At 41.4% G+C, this 19,512-nt stretch overlaps 1 protein-coding gene across 4 annotated transcripts in view; it reads right to left on the bottom strand.

Annotated features, from left to right (window-relative positions):
* MAST4 (microtubule associated serine/threonine kinase family member 4) overlaps nt 1–19,512 on the bottom strand; it is a 569,167-nt gene that overhangs the window by 393,911 nt on the left and 155,744 nt on the right. For all 4 annotated transcript variants that reach the window (XM_057539992.1, XM_057539993.1, XM_007175996.3 and 1 more), the window contains exon 2: nt 2,209–2,362. In XM_057539992.1, the coding sequence (XP_057395975.1) occupies nt 2,209–2,362 (154 nt within the window). The remainder of the gene's footprint in view (nt 1–2,208; nt 2,363–19,512) is intronic.

Here is a 19,512-nt window from a genome sequence, read left to right as displayed (position 1 = left end):
ACCAAAGTAAGTAAATTCCCTAAGTGAAATTAGTAAGTGAGGGGTGAGCCTTTTAACCGTTAAGGTTTAATCTCCCCTGCTAAAAAACTAAGGGTTAGACTAAATCTTTAGGATCTCCTACTTAAAAAAGCAAATATTCTGCATTTATAGAAATGAAAGCCAAGAAAAATGTCCTAACAAGCATTAAAAGAACATCAGTAAAACTCAAGTGTGAACATTTGCCCTAATTTTAATGAAGTGCAGCAATTTTTTAATGAATTTTTTCCCCTTGGCCTGGAGTCAGCTTCACCCTACACCTCAGCAGTGTGCCACAGTGGGTCACATGTTCTAGACTCTGCTGATCATGGTACAGAAGCATTTCTGCTCCCAGAAATCTTTTTTTTTTTTTTTTTTTTAATAATTTGGACAGGCCATGAGAATAATTCCTTTTATTTATTTATTTATTTATTTATTTTTGGCTGTGTTGGGTCTTCGGTTCATGAGAGGGCTTTCTCCAGTTGCGGCAAGCGGGGGCCACTCTTCATCGCGGTGCGGGGACCGCTCTTCATCGCGGTGCGCGGGCCTTTCTCTATCGCGGCCCCTCCCGTCGCGGGGCACAGGCTCCAGACGCGCAGGCTCAGCAATTGTGGCTCACGGGCCCAGCTGCTCCGTGGCATGTGGGATCTTCCCAGACCAGGGCTCGAACCCGTGTCCCCTGCATTAGCAGGCAGATTCTCAACCACTGCGCCACCAGGGAAGCCCTGCTCCCAGAAATTTTATCTCCAAAAAGTCAAAATCCATAATTCTCCAAAAAAATGAAGAACTCAACTTGTTTTCCAGGTCATTTATTAACTGGCAGACAAGACTGTCATATGTAGAGAAAACTTTACTGTTAAAAAACAATAAAGTTTCTTTAAAATATTTATATTTAGAGGAAAAATGAATCTAAAATGAAAAGTAGAAATCTAACCTTTAGTGATTTAAAATTAAGTTTAACAACATGAAAATGTATACGGGAAATTATTTTTTTAAAAAACATGCTTTAAGTTATTTTAATTTGGCTATCTTTCAAGCCAATAAAAGTTATTTGTAGATTTTCTGGATTTTAATTTTTTAAGTAATTAAATTTTAACAACACAATTTAAAAATGGGTGAAAGGAAAAAAATGGGTGAAAAATTTAAATAAGCACTTCACAAAAGGAGAAATATGAATGTCCAATGAGCACATGAAAAGATGTTTGACATCATTTAGTAATCAAGAAAATACAAATTAAAACCAGAAAGTGATACGACTACTAACCCAGTTAAATGGCTAGAATTTTAAAAAACTGGCAATACCACAGATGGGCAAGGATGCAGAGCAATTAGTTCACTCACCTGTCGCTGGTGGGAAAGTAAAATGGTACCATTTTCGAAACAGTTTGGCGGTTTCTTATGAGGTTCAACACACACTACTGATACACCTAACAACATAGATGCATCTTAAAAACATACTGAGCGAAAGAGGCCAGACACAAAAAAGCATGCAATGTATGATTCCATTAGTATAAAATTCTTAAGATAAATCTATAGTGACGAAAAGCAGCTCTGGGGTTGCCTGGGCCCAAAGAAGGGGCAAGGGAACATGTTATATCTTGACTTTGGTGGTAATTACACTGGTGTGTAAATTCACTAAAACCCATCCACAGGTACACTTAGAATGGATACATTTTATTTTATGTAAATTATACTTCAGTAAAGTTTACTAATATAATCCTCAATTTAATGGCTCTCTGAATTGGATTAGGTTGTACCAAATGGTCTGTGGAGGGGCAGGCACATTCTAAGGGGCTGATTTTCACACAGGGAACTCCACTGTCATTGGGGACACGCTACAGTTGTCCCCACCTATATCCACAGGGATTGGTTTCAGGACTCTCACAGATGTTCAAGTCCCTTATATAAAATGACACCGTATTTGTTTATCAACTATGCATATACTCCCGGATACTTTAAGTCATCTTTAGATTACTCATAATACCTAATACAACGTAAATGCTGTGTAGATAGTTGCCAGCAGATGGCAAATTCAAGTTTTGCATTAGGGAACTTTCTGGAATTTTTTTTTTTTTTAATATTTTCCATCTGTAGTTGGTTGAATCTATGGATGTGGAACCCGTGGATACAGAGGGCCAACTGTACTGTATAAATGTAACCCCCTCTCTTAAACAAGTCAACCATGCAACTCACCAGTCAGCGCACCCCCCAGGCTTCCCCGCCGCAGCTGTCTTCCATCCTCACTCAGCTGTCTTTTAAACTTCAGCGACTTTCCAGGGCCAGAAGCCACATCTGGGTTGCTGCATTTCCGAAATGGCATAGGCGGAGGGGATAGTATGTGGTCAAGCTGCGGAGAGAAGGACAGTGGCATCACTTCCTGGGGACGTTCTCAACAAGAATGAAAGACACCGCACCCCTCCCCACCAGGCATACTTTCTTCCCTCTTTTCCTTCTCGAAGTCCCTCTCTCCTAACACTGTTTTGAATTTGGCTGGTTTAGAGACTTCAGGGTTCCACTGTTGAGTCTTCCATCTGAAAGAGTATCTGGCTTGCTGCAAAACCTCCATTGCAGTGTTTTTCAAGCGAATTAGTGGGTCATGGCATATTAGTGGGTCATGAAATCAAGTTTAGTAGATGGTGACCAGCAGAACAGAAATTATCAGAATCCAATGAAGGAAGGAAAAGAATCATTTCATGAAATGGTTAAGTTATACATGTATGGGTGTGTATCCAGAGTCATTATATAAAATATATCTTTCTGTGGGCCATGATCCTCCTAAAAAAATGAAGAATATCGCTCTATAGATTCTACAGAGAATCCATAGATCACTTTAGTTGTTCACAAAAGAAAATTCACAAGCTTTTGGTGCTCACAAATATACGTAGGGAAGGGAACTTTCTAAGCACCACAGCCCTTAATGGAAATCAATACGTCCTGATATCACTTCAAAGCTTTTTAAAAGAAATCCTGTCACAAGAGTCATAGAAACCAAAGTCACTTCAAAAGACAGCTTTCTACAAAAGAATCCCTTGTGTCACAACACTTATTTCAAGATCTGTCCTGCTTTCAGAAGAAAACCTCTCATACCTGAATAGGGCCCTATGTTTTAAAATGTTCTCCTTCAAGTAAGTATATATGCATGTATATGTGTCTAGATAGTTATTAAAGACAAAAATATTAATGTGCACATGCATATACCCAGATAGTTATTAAGAACAAAAATGAAGTACAAAAAATATTCATGGATATTCCAACTGCCACAGAAAAGAGCCAACTTCATAGAAATTTAAAAACAAACAAGAGTTGGGTAACACTGCTCAAAGCCAGGCATTTTTAGGGATGCTTCACTGAGATTTGTTTTGTTTTCCTGGGTAGGAAGAAGGTCATCTGCTTATACCTGTCAGAATTTTTTCAGATTAAGACTCTTATGGGTGTATTTACAGGAAAAAGAAATTCAGGGATGAAGTCATCTATGTGTCTGTCTATGCCATGCAGCATATTTAAATCCATGGCACAAAAAGAAATTTGACCTTGCCTATGAGTAACTCCTCTCAAGCCGGTTGAAATGAAATAGACTACACTCACTCAGCTGTTACATGATGTCAACTCTCCCCCAAGCTCAGCTGTATTCATTAGTAACAGAACAGCTGGATTTCAAGCACTTGTCAATCAGTACCATCTGAAATTCATTGCCAGTCAGTATTTTACTGTATTTCATTGCCACTTAGTAGTTCAGTGAGAGGTCCTCAAGAAACTAGCGGTGCATCCACTCCAGGATCTGCCCTGATCAGCAGGGAAAAGGAATTGCAGATTGTACTTTTGGAAGTATTTGTTAGGGCTGCTGTTCATTACATCAGTGTCCTACTTAGAACGGCCTCCAAGAGCGAATTTCTGTCTAGTGTTAGACACTTTGCCCTTAAACCTTACAGACAATGAAATGTAGCAAGGGCACCTTGGACAGTAACACATCAGCTACTAGAAAATGCAGAACTCAGTCAGGGGTCCAAGTGCAGTCAGTCCATTATACAATGCAGAGGCTAATTTTGCCTCCTTCTTAGCTCTATTTTATGCCCTTACCCCAGTTTTTTTTTTCTTTTTTCTGCCAATATTTTGGGGAAATCTTAAGGAAATTTGAAACAACAGAAAAGTTGTAAGATTAGTACAATAAAAACCATATTCCCTTGACCAGTGGTGAATTGTTAACTTCCACCCATGGCTTTTGCTCCTCTCCCTCTCTCTCCCCCTTTCTCTTTGCCCTACCACCCCTATAGTGAGAGTTAGTTGCAGACATTGTGGATTTTTACCCCTCAATACTTCGTCCTGCCTCTTCAAATAACAAGGACACTGTCTTAAATTCTCCTGCCCTGTATTAAATGTATTCTTCTAAGATGTCTCAAATCTTTTGTTATCAAGGGAAGTATAAATACTAGGCAAAAAATAAAATATCATATAGACTTAATATTAAAAATTTGCTTTTACAGTGAAAGAAAAACATGCAGCCACAAGGTGGCAATGTGTCATAGACATTCAACAAAATGCTCCCTAATCGCTACTACTCGCATAAATGCACCAAGAACCCCTCAGAATAACCAAGTGAGTTAGGGTTCATTTCAGTTAGTCATTTTCTCTTAATTACTAGTGGCAGCTGCATTAAATGCAAATATTTATTGTTTAAGGTTCATCAACTTCTGCTACTTATTTTTCACCTGAAGTTAAATTTTTCAGCTTGTGGAATTATAATTAATTTCTCTGGGGAAGTCTGTTATATTGCCAATTAACAGAGGGTGAACAAAATAAGCAGAGGAAAGAAGATAATTCCTAAGGAGGAATTATGTGATTTCCTTACATATTTCCAACAAAGCCATAAAAGACATGAAACAAGTATAGAAGAAAGAGAAGGAAATCAAGGAGAAGGTGTAGGCAAATAAAAAAGAAAATCCATTTCGTCACATATAGAGTCATAAGCTATTAGTCCATAAGCCAGAGTTTTTTAATCAGAATCACAACCCCTAGAGAGGAGTATTATTTTAAATCTGGCAAAATAGAGGCAGTGAACTGTGAGGGCTGCAAATGTTCCCAACACAATATAAGCAGAAAAACCCATAAGCATTGTGCCATGTTCCAGGATCCCATTTTCTTCCTCACATCAAAATCACACTCCCAACAGCGCTCTCTCTAAATATATCATTTTTCCAAATTTGCTGTGCTGTCAGTCGCTCTACTTTTCTTTCTACGATTAGTCAGAGCTTCTCAAAATGGTCCACTACAGCCTTGCAATTTATTTTTTATTTTTTGTCCTGATTCAAACACTCATGATCCCTTTAAAAACATTTCATCAGACCCTGGAGCTTAAGGCAGACAGTCAACATATCACTTTGGACACTGCCCTCTGAATGATTTCAGTTTAATGTTTTCCAACCTTTCCAAACTTCCAAAGTCTCCACACTACAAGGAATTCAACTAAAGACAGAGGTTGTCTTTACAACTTTCACTCACGTTCAAGGGCATCTAAGCCTGCGTTTGTCATACTTGCTCTGAACACTTCTAATTTCTCTCACCAAGCAGTCAGTGGACTCCTGAAGAGCCAGACCCTACTCCCTTGTCACATACTCACCTAGCACGCCGCTAGCCACAAAGTATCCTGGACTGAAACACGTTCTCTGTACTTTATTCGCTGATGGCAAGCATTGATTCCTGGTAGACTAGCTTTCCTCAAAACTACCTACCTACCTTTAGTTTTCTTAACCGCTTTTAGCTCCAATAGCCACAAAACAGTTTGAAAAGGTGCATTTGCATATTACTGAGTTTGGAAGTTAGACAGACAGGGACCAAACTTACCTCTTACAGGTAAGCAACCTCTCTTGCTAGCAGTTTTTTTTTTTTAATTGAAGTATAGTTGATTTACAATGTTTCAGGTATAACAAAGTGATTCAGTTAAACACAGACACACACACACATACATATACACACACACATATATGTATATATACACACACTCTTTACCAGATTCTGTCCCATTATGTTATTACAAGATATTGAATATAGTTCCCTGTGCTATACAGTATGTCCTTGTTGTTTACCTATTTTATACATGGTAGCATGTATTTGTTAATCCCAAATTCCTAATTTATCCCTCCTACCTCCTTTCCCCTTTGGTATCCGTAAGTTTGTTTTCTATGTCAGTGAGTCTGTTTCTGTTTTGTAAGTAACTTCATTTGTATCATTTTTTAGATTCCATATATAAGTGATATCATATGATATTTGCCTTTATCTGACTTACTGACTTACTTCACTTAGTATGATAATCTCTAGGTCCAACCATGTTGCAGCAAATGGCATTATTTCTTTCTTTTTTATGGCTGAGTAACACTATTCCATTGTATATATACCACATAACCTTTATCTATTCATCCGTCGATGGACAGTTAGGTTACTTCCATGTCTTGGCAATTGTTAATAGTGCTGCTATGGACATTGGGGTGCGTGTATCTTTTCAAATTAGAGTTTTTGTCTTTTCCGTATATATGCCCAGGAGTGGGACTGCTGGATCATGATAACTCTATTTCTGTTTTTTTAAGGAACCTCCATACTGTTCTCCACAGTGGCTGCACTGACTTACATTCCCACCAACAGTGTAGGAGGGTTCCCTGTCCTCCACACCCCCTACATACAGCATTTATTATTTATAGACATTTTGATGATGGCCATTCTGACTGGTGTGAGGTGATACCTCATTGTAGTTTTGATTTGCATTTCAGTAATAATTTTGCTAGCAGTTTATCACAGGAAACATGTAAGCGTCCTAGAGAACAAACGGCGTACACAACTACTGTAAGTCTGATCCAGACTTGGGGAAAAGTTTCCAAAATTACCAGTCCTACAGAAATGCTCATCACCAGAAATCTATATCTATCTTCTATGTTGATCATCTCCAACCATTGTTTGCTGTTTTACAGCTATCAGGATGAGTAAAACAGAAGAGTCCACCACAATTACACTGTGGCTTCTGCCATCAGTGAATATGAATTAAAGCCAAATCATTTACAAGACTGAGTCTTATATTGTTTAGTGTCTCTGCCATCACCACCACAACCACTACCACTGTCTCCAAACATGGACCATGTGTTTCTTCTATGGCTATATCCCACAGTTTCATCCATCTCTTTCTAAAAAGGCATATTATAACTTTCGATGAACACTGAACTTGCAGCCTTCTTAACTGACAGTTTTCTCCAGCCTCATCTCCAGACACTTTCCTGCCCAAGCACACAAGTTCTCTCATTTACATGTTCACATAACCATTGTTATTTGGAAACTAAAGAGATTTTTCCAACTTCAGTAAATGGTAACTCCTTTTGTCTAGCTTCTCAAGTCACAAACCTTAAACTTATTCTAAACTTCTCTTTCTTACTCTATAGCTGATCAGCAAATCCCCTAACTCAACCTCTAAAATATATCCAGAATCCAATCACTTCACCACTTTTACTGCTACCACTCCGGTCTCTGCCTTCCGGATCTCTCTTGAAATAGCCTCCCAATAGATCTCTTTGCTTCCATCCTACTCTCAGCACAGCAGCCAGTGACCCTTCTAAAACATAAGCCAGATGCTCCAGATCCTCTGCTTGGAGTCCTCCCATGACTTCCCCTTCACCCAGAACAAAATCCGAAGTCTTGACAATGCCCTACAAGGTCCTACCACCTCTACCCCCATCTCTCTGAACCCAGCTCCTACTACTCCACTCACTCCACTTCCGTCTGTGGCCGGACCTCAAAAGCCCCAGGCATCTCCCCACCCAGGACCTTTACACTGATTACTTCCTCTACCTGGGATACACTCCAGATATTAGCTACCATGTTCCCCCCCCCCCCCCCGTCCTAAAGGTCTCTATTAAAAGGTTACTCTTTCAGGGGGGGCTTTCTCTAATGGCCCTACATAAAAGTGTTACTGAACACAAGTTTGTGTGCAGTGTACAGTGAAGTACACTGTACACAGTGTACAGTGAAGTCAAATAAACTGAAACATTGGCGTTTGGAGCAGAGAAAGGTTTATTGCTCGGCCAAGCAAGGAAAATGGGTGGCTCATGCTCAAAAAACCCAAACTCCCTGAAGGGTTTCAGCAAAGCATTTTAAAGGCAAGGTGAGGGAGGGGGTATCCCAGGGTTTGTCATCAGCCCATGCACAATTCTCTGATTGGGTGATGGTAATCAATCCTTAGGTGCCAGAAGGTCTGGGGGCTACGAGCTCATGATCATCAAGCAGTTCATTTCTTCCATTTGGTGGTGGTTTTAGCATCTGAAAAACTCAGGAAATATACATCAGATACTATCATCTAGGTACTTCAGAGAGGAGCTAAAGCAGAGGATATGGGGGAGAATTCTGTCCTGGGAAGGTCCCATAGGGTCCTGCTTGGTTACAAAGGGTAGGCCCATCACTTTTTTCCCTTTTCAAATTTTTCACCTTAGCATCTATCACTACAAACATGTTAGACCTTTTATATTTGTTTATTGTCCTTCTTCTCCCACTAGAATGTAAGTTACATGAAATTACATACTACTCTGTTTTGTCCACCATTTGTCCACTGCTCTACTTAAAAGCCACCTTATAAATATTTGTTGAGAGAACAAACTGCAAATCTCTGGTATTTAGATTAAACAAAAAAACATATGCAATAAAGGATTTTGATTACTGGAAAAAAACAGGATCAACTTATAATCTTAAATGTTACTCAAGGTAAAAATGCTAAAGGGAGTCTAGCATTTTGACAAAGTTGAACACTTCATATATGAAAAGACCCTTAGGTTAGAGCAAATGGCATCTTTTCAAAGAATCTTTTCTATATACAAACTAATATGCTAATTTTCGAACACTGCTACCTCTGAAGGTGATTCCTAAATAATGAATTATTCGACCTTTTAAATCTATCCTAACTAGCATAATCACTGAGTCTATCAGCTCCTCCTTTCAGTAATTCCTTATTCATTCCCAAGATGTGGCACCTGCATTTTAAAGACCCATCCAGAATGCAAGTGCCCTAAGGCCAAAGTTCATTAGTTCACAGGGATCACCGCACACATAATAGGGTCTGACAGTAAAGTCTTTTTTATGCTAAAAAAGAGAGAGAAAGAGATTGACTAGTAACAAAGGGTTACGAAGACACTGTTCACTTATTCTGTTTCTTGATTTTAAATATTCTATGAAACCGAAGATATGAAAATAAATGAATAATTGTAACACTGCATAGACTATGCTTGTAATCTTAATTAATTGCTCTATTGCCTCCATCCAGAAAGGAACCAAATTGGCAACCTGAAATGAGTTTATTGCAAAATTGGATTTTATTTACATTTAAACCAAGTCCTATAAACAACATTTTGAAATTTGATAGGGTTCTATAGTTAAGACAGTCATTATTGTTTTCATACTAATTCCTCAGTGGCCAGGAATGCCAACACTTCCTATCCTAATTAGGACATTTAACGCTTTCTATGCCTGTTCCCTCATCTGCAAAATGTCAATAAGAATACTACCTATCTTTCGAGGTGGCTGTGAAGTTTAAAAGAATTCATATATGCGCTTAAAACAATACATAGAATGCAGTATGTGTGCAATAAATATTAGCTGTGGTGTCTATTAACATCCCCATGTAGAAGTTACTTCATCCGGAAACATCTCTGTGTGTGTACTTCATCATAAATGGTTTGCAAGGAAATTAAACTGATTATAGTTTTACTGAGTTGTCTTTTCTTTTCTTTATGGCTCAAATGAGAACTTGGTTTGAATGAATTGCTTTAAAATTATTTCAGGCCAAAACAAGGAATAACTAAAAAATAAAAATAAATAAATAAATAAAATTATTTCAGGCTGTAATTCTTGTGCTGTGCTCTCGAGCACTAACTCCTGGGTCTTGATCATGCGGTTCTCAGCATGCATGAGGTGAGGCGCCTCCTCCAAATTTGAATTCTCAGGCACAGAATCCCATTGTCATGCTACTTAACTCCTCTCTGAAGTACGGACCTCAGAGGTGGTGAGGACACAGAGGGAGGATGGATGAAAAGGGCTTGACACAGGGCTTGGCACATACAAGCACTAAGAAATGATGTTGATGGTAACTCTCATCACAGCTCAAGTCTCCCCTTGCCTTAGCCTGTTGACTCGTAAAGCATATGGCTCTTTACTTGCCTGGCCCTTCCCAGTGGTACGTCTCCAGCATTCTTATCTCTACGGTGACTCAAAGAATAGAGAGAAGAGAAAATATTTAACATTCTCACCACTACCTGAAGGATGTACAACCTCCCTTCCCCCAGCATCTTAAAATCTTACTATAGATTGAGTCAGACACTGAGAGAGCTACAATCTTGGACCACATTTTACTGGGGCCCATTTAACTGAATTTGCTGACATTCATATTGGACTATGCCACCCAGAATGCATGTTTCCATTTAATGATATTGTAAGAAGCAGCCCTCTATAAGTCCTGCCACTCTGTTCTATAAACATAAGGGCCTATATTGAACAGTACCCTTCTTGCCAAGACTCATCTCTATACAAATATTAAGCAGCTGGGAACCAGGTATTCCTCTGGGCACAACAGTGGACAGAACAGACAAAAATCCTTGTCCACTAGGAGCTTCATTCCAGCTGGAGAGACAGAACCCTGGAGAAAATGCTGTCAGTTCTCTTCACTAGAAACAGCTCTGCTTCTGCTGGGTTATGGTCTTATTTTATCCTGGGAAGCCCATGAACCATATAACTAATCATGTTCCTCTAATTCAGCCACTTGAAATCACAGGGCAAAGCTTGCAGTCCATCACCAGCAAGTGTGGCCTGTCCAGTCTCCATCAAGACTTCATGGATCTGGTTGTAACCTGCAGTAACCTCACTGGATTTCACCTTACCCTCTGCTAGACTGAATGTTTGTGTCCCCACCGCAAATTTATATGTTGACCCTTAACCCCCCGAAATGATGGTATTTGGAGGTAAGACCTCTGGGAGGTGATTAGGTCATGAGGGCAGAGCCGTCATGAATGGGAAATCCCACAGAGCTCCCTTGCCCCTTCCACCACGTGAGAACATAGCTAGAAAAAAATCTGGCTATGAACCAGGAAACAGGCTCTCATCAGACACTGTATCTGCCAACGGCTTGATCTTGGACTTTCCAGCTTCCAGAACTATGAGAGATAAACTGTGCTTATAAGGCACCCAGTCTATGGTATTTTGTTATAGTGGTCTCAAGTAGTGGTAATCTTGTTGCCTGGGGGACGTTTGGCAATATCTGGAACCATTTTTGGTTTGTCCAACATAAAGGGGGCAGGGCATGTGCTGGGATCTACTGGCTAGAGACCAAGGGTGCTACTAAACATTCTGCAAAGCCCAGGACAGCCCCCAGCAACAAAGAATTATCCAGCATACAACATCCATAATGTCACTGTTAAGAAACTCTGCTCTATACTTGCTTTTCTTTTGTCTATCTGCACCTATTTTTAAGTTATTCATCTTGCTGAGTTATGTGTTACTGTAGGTCATCTTAAAACCTTTTGAGAACAAGAAGCGGGGGGCAAACGGAGAGCATAGATAGAATCTAAGCAAGAATTGTTCATGTCAACAAGATTTGTTAAGCAAACCATTTCCTGAGCCACATTAATTTACCCAACCTATTTAGCTGTTTATTGCATTTCACTGTCTCAATGAACATCTATGTTTTAAAAACTACATCAATAGAACATATTTAAACTGAAAGATGTACTAGATACCAATATCATTTTCCATCTTCAGTTTTGTAATTAATTCTTTGAATCACAAACTTCAATTAGCAATACAAAAAGTGTTTCAGAAACATCCTAACATACATTAGTAGATCAAACTACAATGGCATTCACCTAAACAGAGCTGCACCACTAGTTTCATCTCTTAAGAGAATTGATTTTCTTTCTTCCTTCCTGAGAGAAATATGTAAATTAGCACTTTGATACCACAATCTCGCTTTTGTCTGTCAACTCAGCTTCAAGAAAGTTAATTCCTTTGCTTATGAACATCCCCCCGCCAACACACACACCGCCAGCTCTATCATCATAGTCCCAACGACAAAGCGCCACACAGCAGGCGTTTAATTGTGATGTGTACATTAAGCATTAAATTCAATTGTCTGCAGACGAAAAAAACAGAGCTAATATTATATTACAGTATTTCGAAACATAGCACTTCTTAATTTAGAAACAATGACACTGGGGAATCACAGGGAATATACTGATTTGACTTTGCATACATATCACCTATTTTCCTGTCACTTTAATATTCTAGATGTGTCTCTGACCTTTAGTTAGGGATCTGATCTATGCCTGAAGTTGTTTACTTATCTGAAGACATTAAATTCCCCGGGCACCATCATGTCCCCATCAGCAACATAACTAAAGTTTCTGACCGCGGTTAACAAAGCAGGCAGAGAATATACTCCTGCACTTAAAGGCAGAGGGGAAAATCTCCACGATGCCCCCAAAACTCGACATTCTGTGCCAGCTTCCCCCTCTGGTGGGGAGAGTAGACCCCCAGGCAGGTAGTTGTAGCATTCCCATTTTACCAACAGGCAAACACATTGGGAAAGATTAACCCCTCCAAAGTTATCAGCTCCACAGGAGGTACAAAAGGAATCAAGCTCAAGATTCCTAACTCCAAAGCCCATGGTCCTTCCGCTGTTCCAAACCGTGAGAGGGGCTCACAGCAGCAAAGCACATGAAGCCCCGGAAAGTTGATTTTAATTCCCTCTTTCATCCCCGGTCCTAGAAGGCTCCCCAGAGAAGACTGGGTCTTACACTCTGGTGTCAACCAATCTGAATGATCTAGTTCAATCCTAATTGGCAGTCTACAGAAGCGGTTTCTAGGACTTCTTAGCTGAAATCCTCAGGTCAGAATTACAGAATCACAAAACAGAATTACCTGTCGTCTAATTTCCTGCTTTTCAGAAGACAGAGGCCCAGCCAAGTCAACCGCCCAGGTTTGCAAAGATAACCGCCTAGGTTTCTGGTGCATGACTCCTGACCAGAACCCGGATTTCCAGACCTACAATCTATGACCTTGCTTCCCTTACCTACTCCTGCAGTCCTGCTGGTATCCACCACTCTATTATAATTGACTTGTATGATTTTCTATGGGTTTTGTTCATACATGCTTTATCAACCAAGAGGTGTTTTAACAACTAGACATTGTGCTAAGGGCTGAAGATAAAAAACAGAATGCACACAGAGCAGAGTTGTGGTCCAGCACCTCATTAATTTCCGGTCCTTACTGTATTGGCTAAGCCATGCGGTGTTACTTAATGCCTGAAACGCAGAAAGGAGTTAACTGTCATTTACTCACATAGATTATGGTCTTCTCGGGGACCCTGAAGCCAGTGCCTGAAGGAACACAGAGCGGTGTGTAAACACTTGGTAATTTTCCTTCTAGCTTGGGCTTTTCAAGCTTTTCTTTCATGGGGTACAGAAAAAAAATTATTTTCTAAACAAGTTGGTCTAAGAAGGACGTATGAGGAGAATCCTCTCTTTGTTGAGAAGCTGCTGTGCTAAGTAGCGTAGAGGGGAAATACCTGAGTCCACAGGGTCTGAGGCTGAGGGAGAACTATCTTGTGTTACGGCAGGAGGAAGGATTTGCTGTTGCTCCAGAGACGGAAAGAGAAGGAACATGAAAAATGTGAAATAAGCACCGAAAGACAAGTGTTTTTTTCAACTAAATGAAAACCAACCAAGGAGAATAACTGGCAGCTAAACCTTCTCTGAGAGGAGGTGTAGGAGGAAGAGCAGAGTTTCTCCCACCATCGGTGCCACACAGCCTGACCCTAAACATCCGTCCTTCTTCAGGCACCAACCGCCCCACCATGGCGGGTGGTCTAAGAGCAGTGCGGGAATCACATCCCATTTCCTGAGGGGACCAGAAAACAGGAGAGAGGGGGAGGCAGGGCTGTGAGGCAAGCCTACAGCTGGGACAGCACTCGGCCACTTACAGGGGGCGAATGATAACTTCATCTATAAAATAAGGAAAATTACTTCCTCCTCACGGGATTCTTGAGGATTAAGTTAGCTGATCAGTATCAAGTTCCTAGGAAGAGAAAAAGCTCAAATGTTTCTTCTCTTCCCCCCTTCCATTTCCTCTCTTCCCCCGCTTCATTTTGCCAGAACCATAAAAGAAAAATAATCAAGCACTAGAACTTCTGATCAGTAACATCTATTGACCCTAAAAATAAACTTTCCACAAGTGTCTGGGAAAAACTTCAAAATATGCTCTTCTTGTAAAATAATGTGCAAGCTCTTTAACTGGACAAACGTATAAATTAATACTCATTTCATGATTTTACATTAAGAGGAAGAAAGGTTTGTTTGAAGAAGTCTGCCATGGGTAGCGGTAGCAAACCGAACCCTGACCCAAGAGACAAAATAAACTCTCTTCAGAAAAACATTCCTAAGAAGCATGAGTCACACGCTCTCAGCAGCTCAGGGGCCTCACCTGGTTAAAATGGAAACATTTTAGAAGGACAGGAAAAACAGTCACTGAGAAATTGGCAAATAGTAAGAGAACTCAAAGGAGGGCTCTGGGGATGGGGGGGTGGTGCAGGCCCATGCAAACTATTTTTATCAGCTTCATTTCTTCTTCAAGAGGGAAAACATAACCAGAGAGTGTGCAGAGAATGGAGAAGAAAGAGAAAGAAAGGACTGAGGGAGAAAGGAGAGGGCGATGGGAAGAGGAGAAAGTGATCCAACAAGACCTGTTCACAGACGCTAACGCCCTGTCAGCTCCCATGCTCCGTGTCACCTCACGCTTCCATCCTGGATGTGTCCCGCTCCCACCACAGAGCCCAACAGTCTTCTCTCTTAGCAAAAATAACCCATAATAAATAAATAATTACATAACATTAAATGTATTAAATACTTATAAATGAATATAGTCCACAATTCTAAATAAAGAAATCCCAAGACCTTCAGTCAGTAGCTCCCTGGCTCAGCACCAAATCGCACTTACTCCTGGATCTCTATCTGACCAGGGTCCGCCCAGCTGTCTACCCTGTATCCCTGGGCTGAGTCTCTGCTGCTCAGTTACTACTCTCCCTGGCCTGGGCCCCCAGAACTCAAGGTCTGGGGGCTGCCTTGTGCCCAGGGTCTGGCACTGACTGACTCTGGCCTCTGAAACGCAGCCTGCTGGGGACCAGATCCCAACACAGTGCCTGACCTCAATGCCTCCTGCCTGTCGGCCCAGTGAACGGCCGCACGTCTGCCCCACCTCTGCTGGGAGCCACAGCCAGGCTTTAGGGCTTGCTTTAGAACTTTAGGTCATGGTGCTAACAGCCCAGCTCTCCTTTGTCTGGTCGCACCATCCCAGGGCTGAATCCCAAGTCGTCATCCACCACGTGGACTCCCAGCCCCCAAGAATAGGCCAGGTCTAACCTACCAGGCCCCCAGGGGAACATGAACTACGGAAACATAGGAAGGAGAAAATGACTCAGAAGGACATGTAAGAGGAGGAAGGGAGAGGGTGGGAAAGGTAATGAGGGAGACAGAAGAAAAAGGAGAAAGAAGGAGCAATGAACAGCTTGATAGACTCTCAGAAAGGAATCCGTCTTAACTTCATAGTCTACTATTCACTTGGGTCATGAGTGCATGAATAACTTGATCACTTTGATCTTCTGATTACTGATTATACTATCCTTGAAAAGTCTGATTGGCTGACCAATCATTACTGGGAACTCACATATTTTTATCTATTTTCTACAAAAGGGTCTGGCTCCAAACAGGAGCCCTCTGTTCAGACCCCCCAACCCCACACTTGCTGGGAAGAAAACTCTTCTCCAGGTTCCAGGAGTGAAGGACAAATCAAGACGTTCCCAACAACCACATGAAATCAGGCGAGGAAAAGATCTTGCCTTTGGATACTGGTTCATAGCTCTGCTAAAAGAAGTATTCAACAGAAGCCACAGTGTAGTAAAAACAGACAGAAGATAATTCACGGTCAAGAATCCCTTGAGTTTTCAAATCAGCCCCCAAGGATTGGGTAGAGTTGCATAAATAAGACCAACACAGCAACAAGAAGAGTTGAAGAGGACTGAGAGTTCTATCATCTTTTTTTAATCATGTCTATAAACAAGAATTCTAAAACTACTATTAAAAATATACTTACTTTGTGAGTTCAGCATGTGAGAAACAAGTAAGTAAGGCACTGGGCAACACCCACTTTCCCTGGTCTCAATCCACCAGCCCCTCTCTTCCTTGCTAGGCACAGCCCTCACTGCACACCAGGCACCACCCTAAGTGCTTTAGGCAGGTTATCTCATTTAATCTTTAAAAGCACCCTCTGACATGGTATTATCATCATCCCCATTTTACAGATAAGGAAACTGAGGTTTAGGGAGTTTAAGTGACTTGCCCCAGGTATCAAAGCTGGTGACCGATAAAGACTGAGCCCCATGGCTAGTTACCACACCCATCCTCTTCCTCTATGCCATCTTTGTGCAGGCAGCACCAGCCCCGTCACCCAGCTACAGAACAACAGCTTTATGTTACTGTTGTACCTGGTGCAAGGTGTGGGCCACCTGGACTGGTGGAAGAGGCTTCCCTGAGCCTGCTTCCTTTCCCACTCTCTGTTTTTGGACCAGATGCTCCCTGAACTCCTCTCCTTCCTCCTTCCTCCTTCCCTAACATTACATAAGCCTCCTAAGACTACTTCCAAAACAAACTCGCCAGGCTACGGAAGCCTCACTGATGCAGGGAAATGACTTGCAAAAGAAGAAAGGAGGAAGGGAACTAATATTTACAGAAGGCCTTCTGTGGGCCAGGCACCGATATAAACACTGTGGACTTTATTTCTGGGAGATGATGCTTAGTGAGAAGATCGAAGTAGAAAAACACAACATCTTCCATTTAGATTTCTGCATTCCACAGTGCAGGAGCTGCTACAGGAGATTCCATGCTGTGACTTTTGTACTTTTGTACTGTACATACTACTGTACCATGTGCCTCAAGATCACTCATCGTCCAGTGTCCTGAGACAAGATGTGCAGCAACTTCCTATTCTTTCCTACCTCAGCCCATGTTCTCCGATGCCCTCACTCTGCCTCCCCTCTCTCCTTTAAGAGCTTACATCAACCTTTATGCTTTGCTCACAAGTGTTACAATGGTGTCCTGGGCACAACTGATTGGTTCTAAAGCAACCATCTACCCATACACACACTTACCTCTTCCTAGTGGTGCAGGAGCCCCCAGGCAGTTAGGACCCTGGGTGATTTACCACCACGATTTCCCAAGCCTTCCCAAGACAGGTTATGTGGACCAACGCCCCAGTGTAGCCTTCAGTTTAGAATACGACTAAGAAACCTAAGAGTCATTCACAGCACAGTTCCAAAGCAACATGGAGGAGGAGAGCGAGAAACACACCTCAGTAAATGCTACCCATAAGAAATGGAATGGAAAAGTGTTCGGAATGGTGAAAAATAACCTTCCCTGCTCAGTGGAAAAAAACTAGAAACACGCTTTGCCAATTCCTCTATTTTAGCATAATACACAGGAAAACACAATCTTCTTCTTGGTTAGTATGTCTGCGGCCCCCCCCCCCCATGAATCCTAATCGCTTATGTGGGCTTCCCACAACTTAGCAAAAGGCCTGACAGAGTCAACACTTGGCATATGCATCACATGAATAAATGTCTACTTTGGACTTGGGGGCGTTATTATATGACAAATACCCTGAGGAGTTAAGAGATGCACCACTGAGAAGGAATGAAAAGAAGACTGAAATAAGGTTACAATGCCTCCATATGTGTAAAAGGAGAGGAGGAGTCACTATGCAAAAAAATTCCCTGAAGCTGGGTTAGGAATGGGCCCAGTTATTCCTTTCACCTGACTACTATTCCTTTCTGATTGAGGCAAACCAGTTTTACCCATCTCCTCTTTTTTCTCCCCAGAATTCCTGCCATGGTTGGGGCGCGGGAGAAAGGGCAAGGAAAATAAATAAGAATGACCTCCCCTCCAACAACTAGAGAAAGACGTGGCTAAACAGGTGGGTGTCCTCTGTCTGGGGAGGGAGTCAGTAACAGCAGGATTATCTGCAAGTGTCAAATTATTTTACTTTTTATGTTCCACAAATAAATACTAAAAAATGGGGAACTATGCACCATTTCTCTATTTCCCAAATGAACACGAATAAAGGAAAAAGCTGGAAAGTCAACTCTGAGAAATATTTTTGAAAACAGAGAAATGACTTTACACAAATCACACAAACATAATTAAGTAAGGGCATTTTTCTTACTTAACAAGTCACGCTTCATCACCGTAGCTAATTAAACCAAGAAAAAAGAAAATCTACAGGAAAATGACAATGAAGGTATCAATAACTCAAGACTTTAATAACTGCTCTAAAAGAAACAATCTACCTAAAATCTTTAAAGAATTCTTACATTTCAGAATCTTATACAGTCACAATATCTCAAAACAAAAATTTATTCAACAATGGACATAATCAAGTTGAAGTAAAAGGTCAGAGAAGTTAGGTGAAATCTATCTGTAAGCAACCTAAGAATATGGTATGCTCACAGTGTCACAGGCCTGGCAGTAGCTATAAGTTCACCACAGTCGAAAAAAACTAAGAAGGCAGACCTGTCACAGCATCTTCAAACTGAAGGAGAATGTCGTGACCATCTACTCTGGCCTCCCCAAAATACCTTTAGCATCTAGAACTGCCCCCTGCACCCACCCGGCCACGGACACACACACACTCTTTACCCTCTCCGTTTTATTCTCCTCCACAGCACCTATCGACACTTCCTTGTTTGCTTATTGTTGCCCATTAGAACATAAGCTTCAGGAAGGCAGAGATTAGGATCTGTTTCTTTCCCTGGTGAAAGCCCAGAGGCTAGAAGAGTGCCTGGCATGTAGGTACAGTGGCCATTAGTGCTGCATGGACCATCTTGAGCTCTCCACCTTCCCAGCACACAACAATATTGCACTTCCTGCCCCTTGGGGTTGGATAGAGCCACGTGACAAGATATGACCAGCGAGAGTAAGGAAAAGCGGTATGTGTCACGTGCAAGCTTAAGCGCTTAACTGGGGGTGTGAGACCCTCCAGAGCACTCATCTAACTCTGCTTCAGCGACCACCTGCTCCAGACGAGGCTGCTCTGTCAGCCTGTCCCAGACAATACAAGTCGAGCCCCAGCAAACCCCCGATGGTTATAAAGCATGAGCAAGAAATAAACCTTTGTGCTATAAGCCACCGAGGCTTACCTGATAGGGTAGGTGCTCAGTAAAAATGTGTGGGTGAATGTGTCAGCTTCCCTCACAGAGCTCACACAGCATAATGAGCTCTGAGAGGACCTGTGTACTCACAATGCAGCCCATTCTAAGATGGAACAAGTCACAGGTGTTTCCTCGTACTAAGTCCAAAACTGTTCCTAAAGAAAAGGATGCTGTGATGCTCATTTTATATGTCAATTTGACTGGGCCCCGTTTCTTTGGAGAACCCTAATTCA

Source organism: Balaenoptera acutorostrata, chromosome 2 (genome assembly GCF_949987535.1).
Source record: "Balaenoptera acutorostrata chromosome 2, mBalAcu1.1, whole genome shotgun sequence".
Taxonomy (NCBI): Eukaryota; Metazoa; Chordata; class Mammalia; order Artiodactyla; family Balaenopteridae; genus Balaenoptera; species Balaenoptera acutorostrata.
Note: the sequence above shows the minus strand (reverse complement) of the source record. Positions and strands in the feature narration are given on the sequence as shown.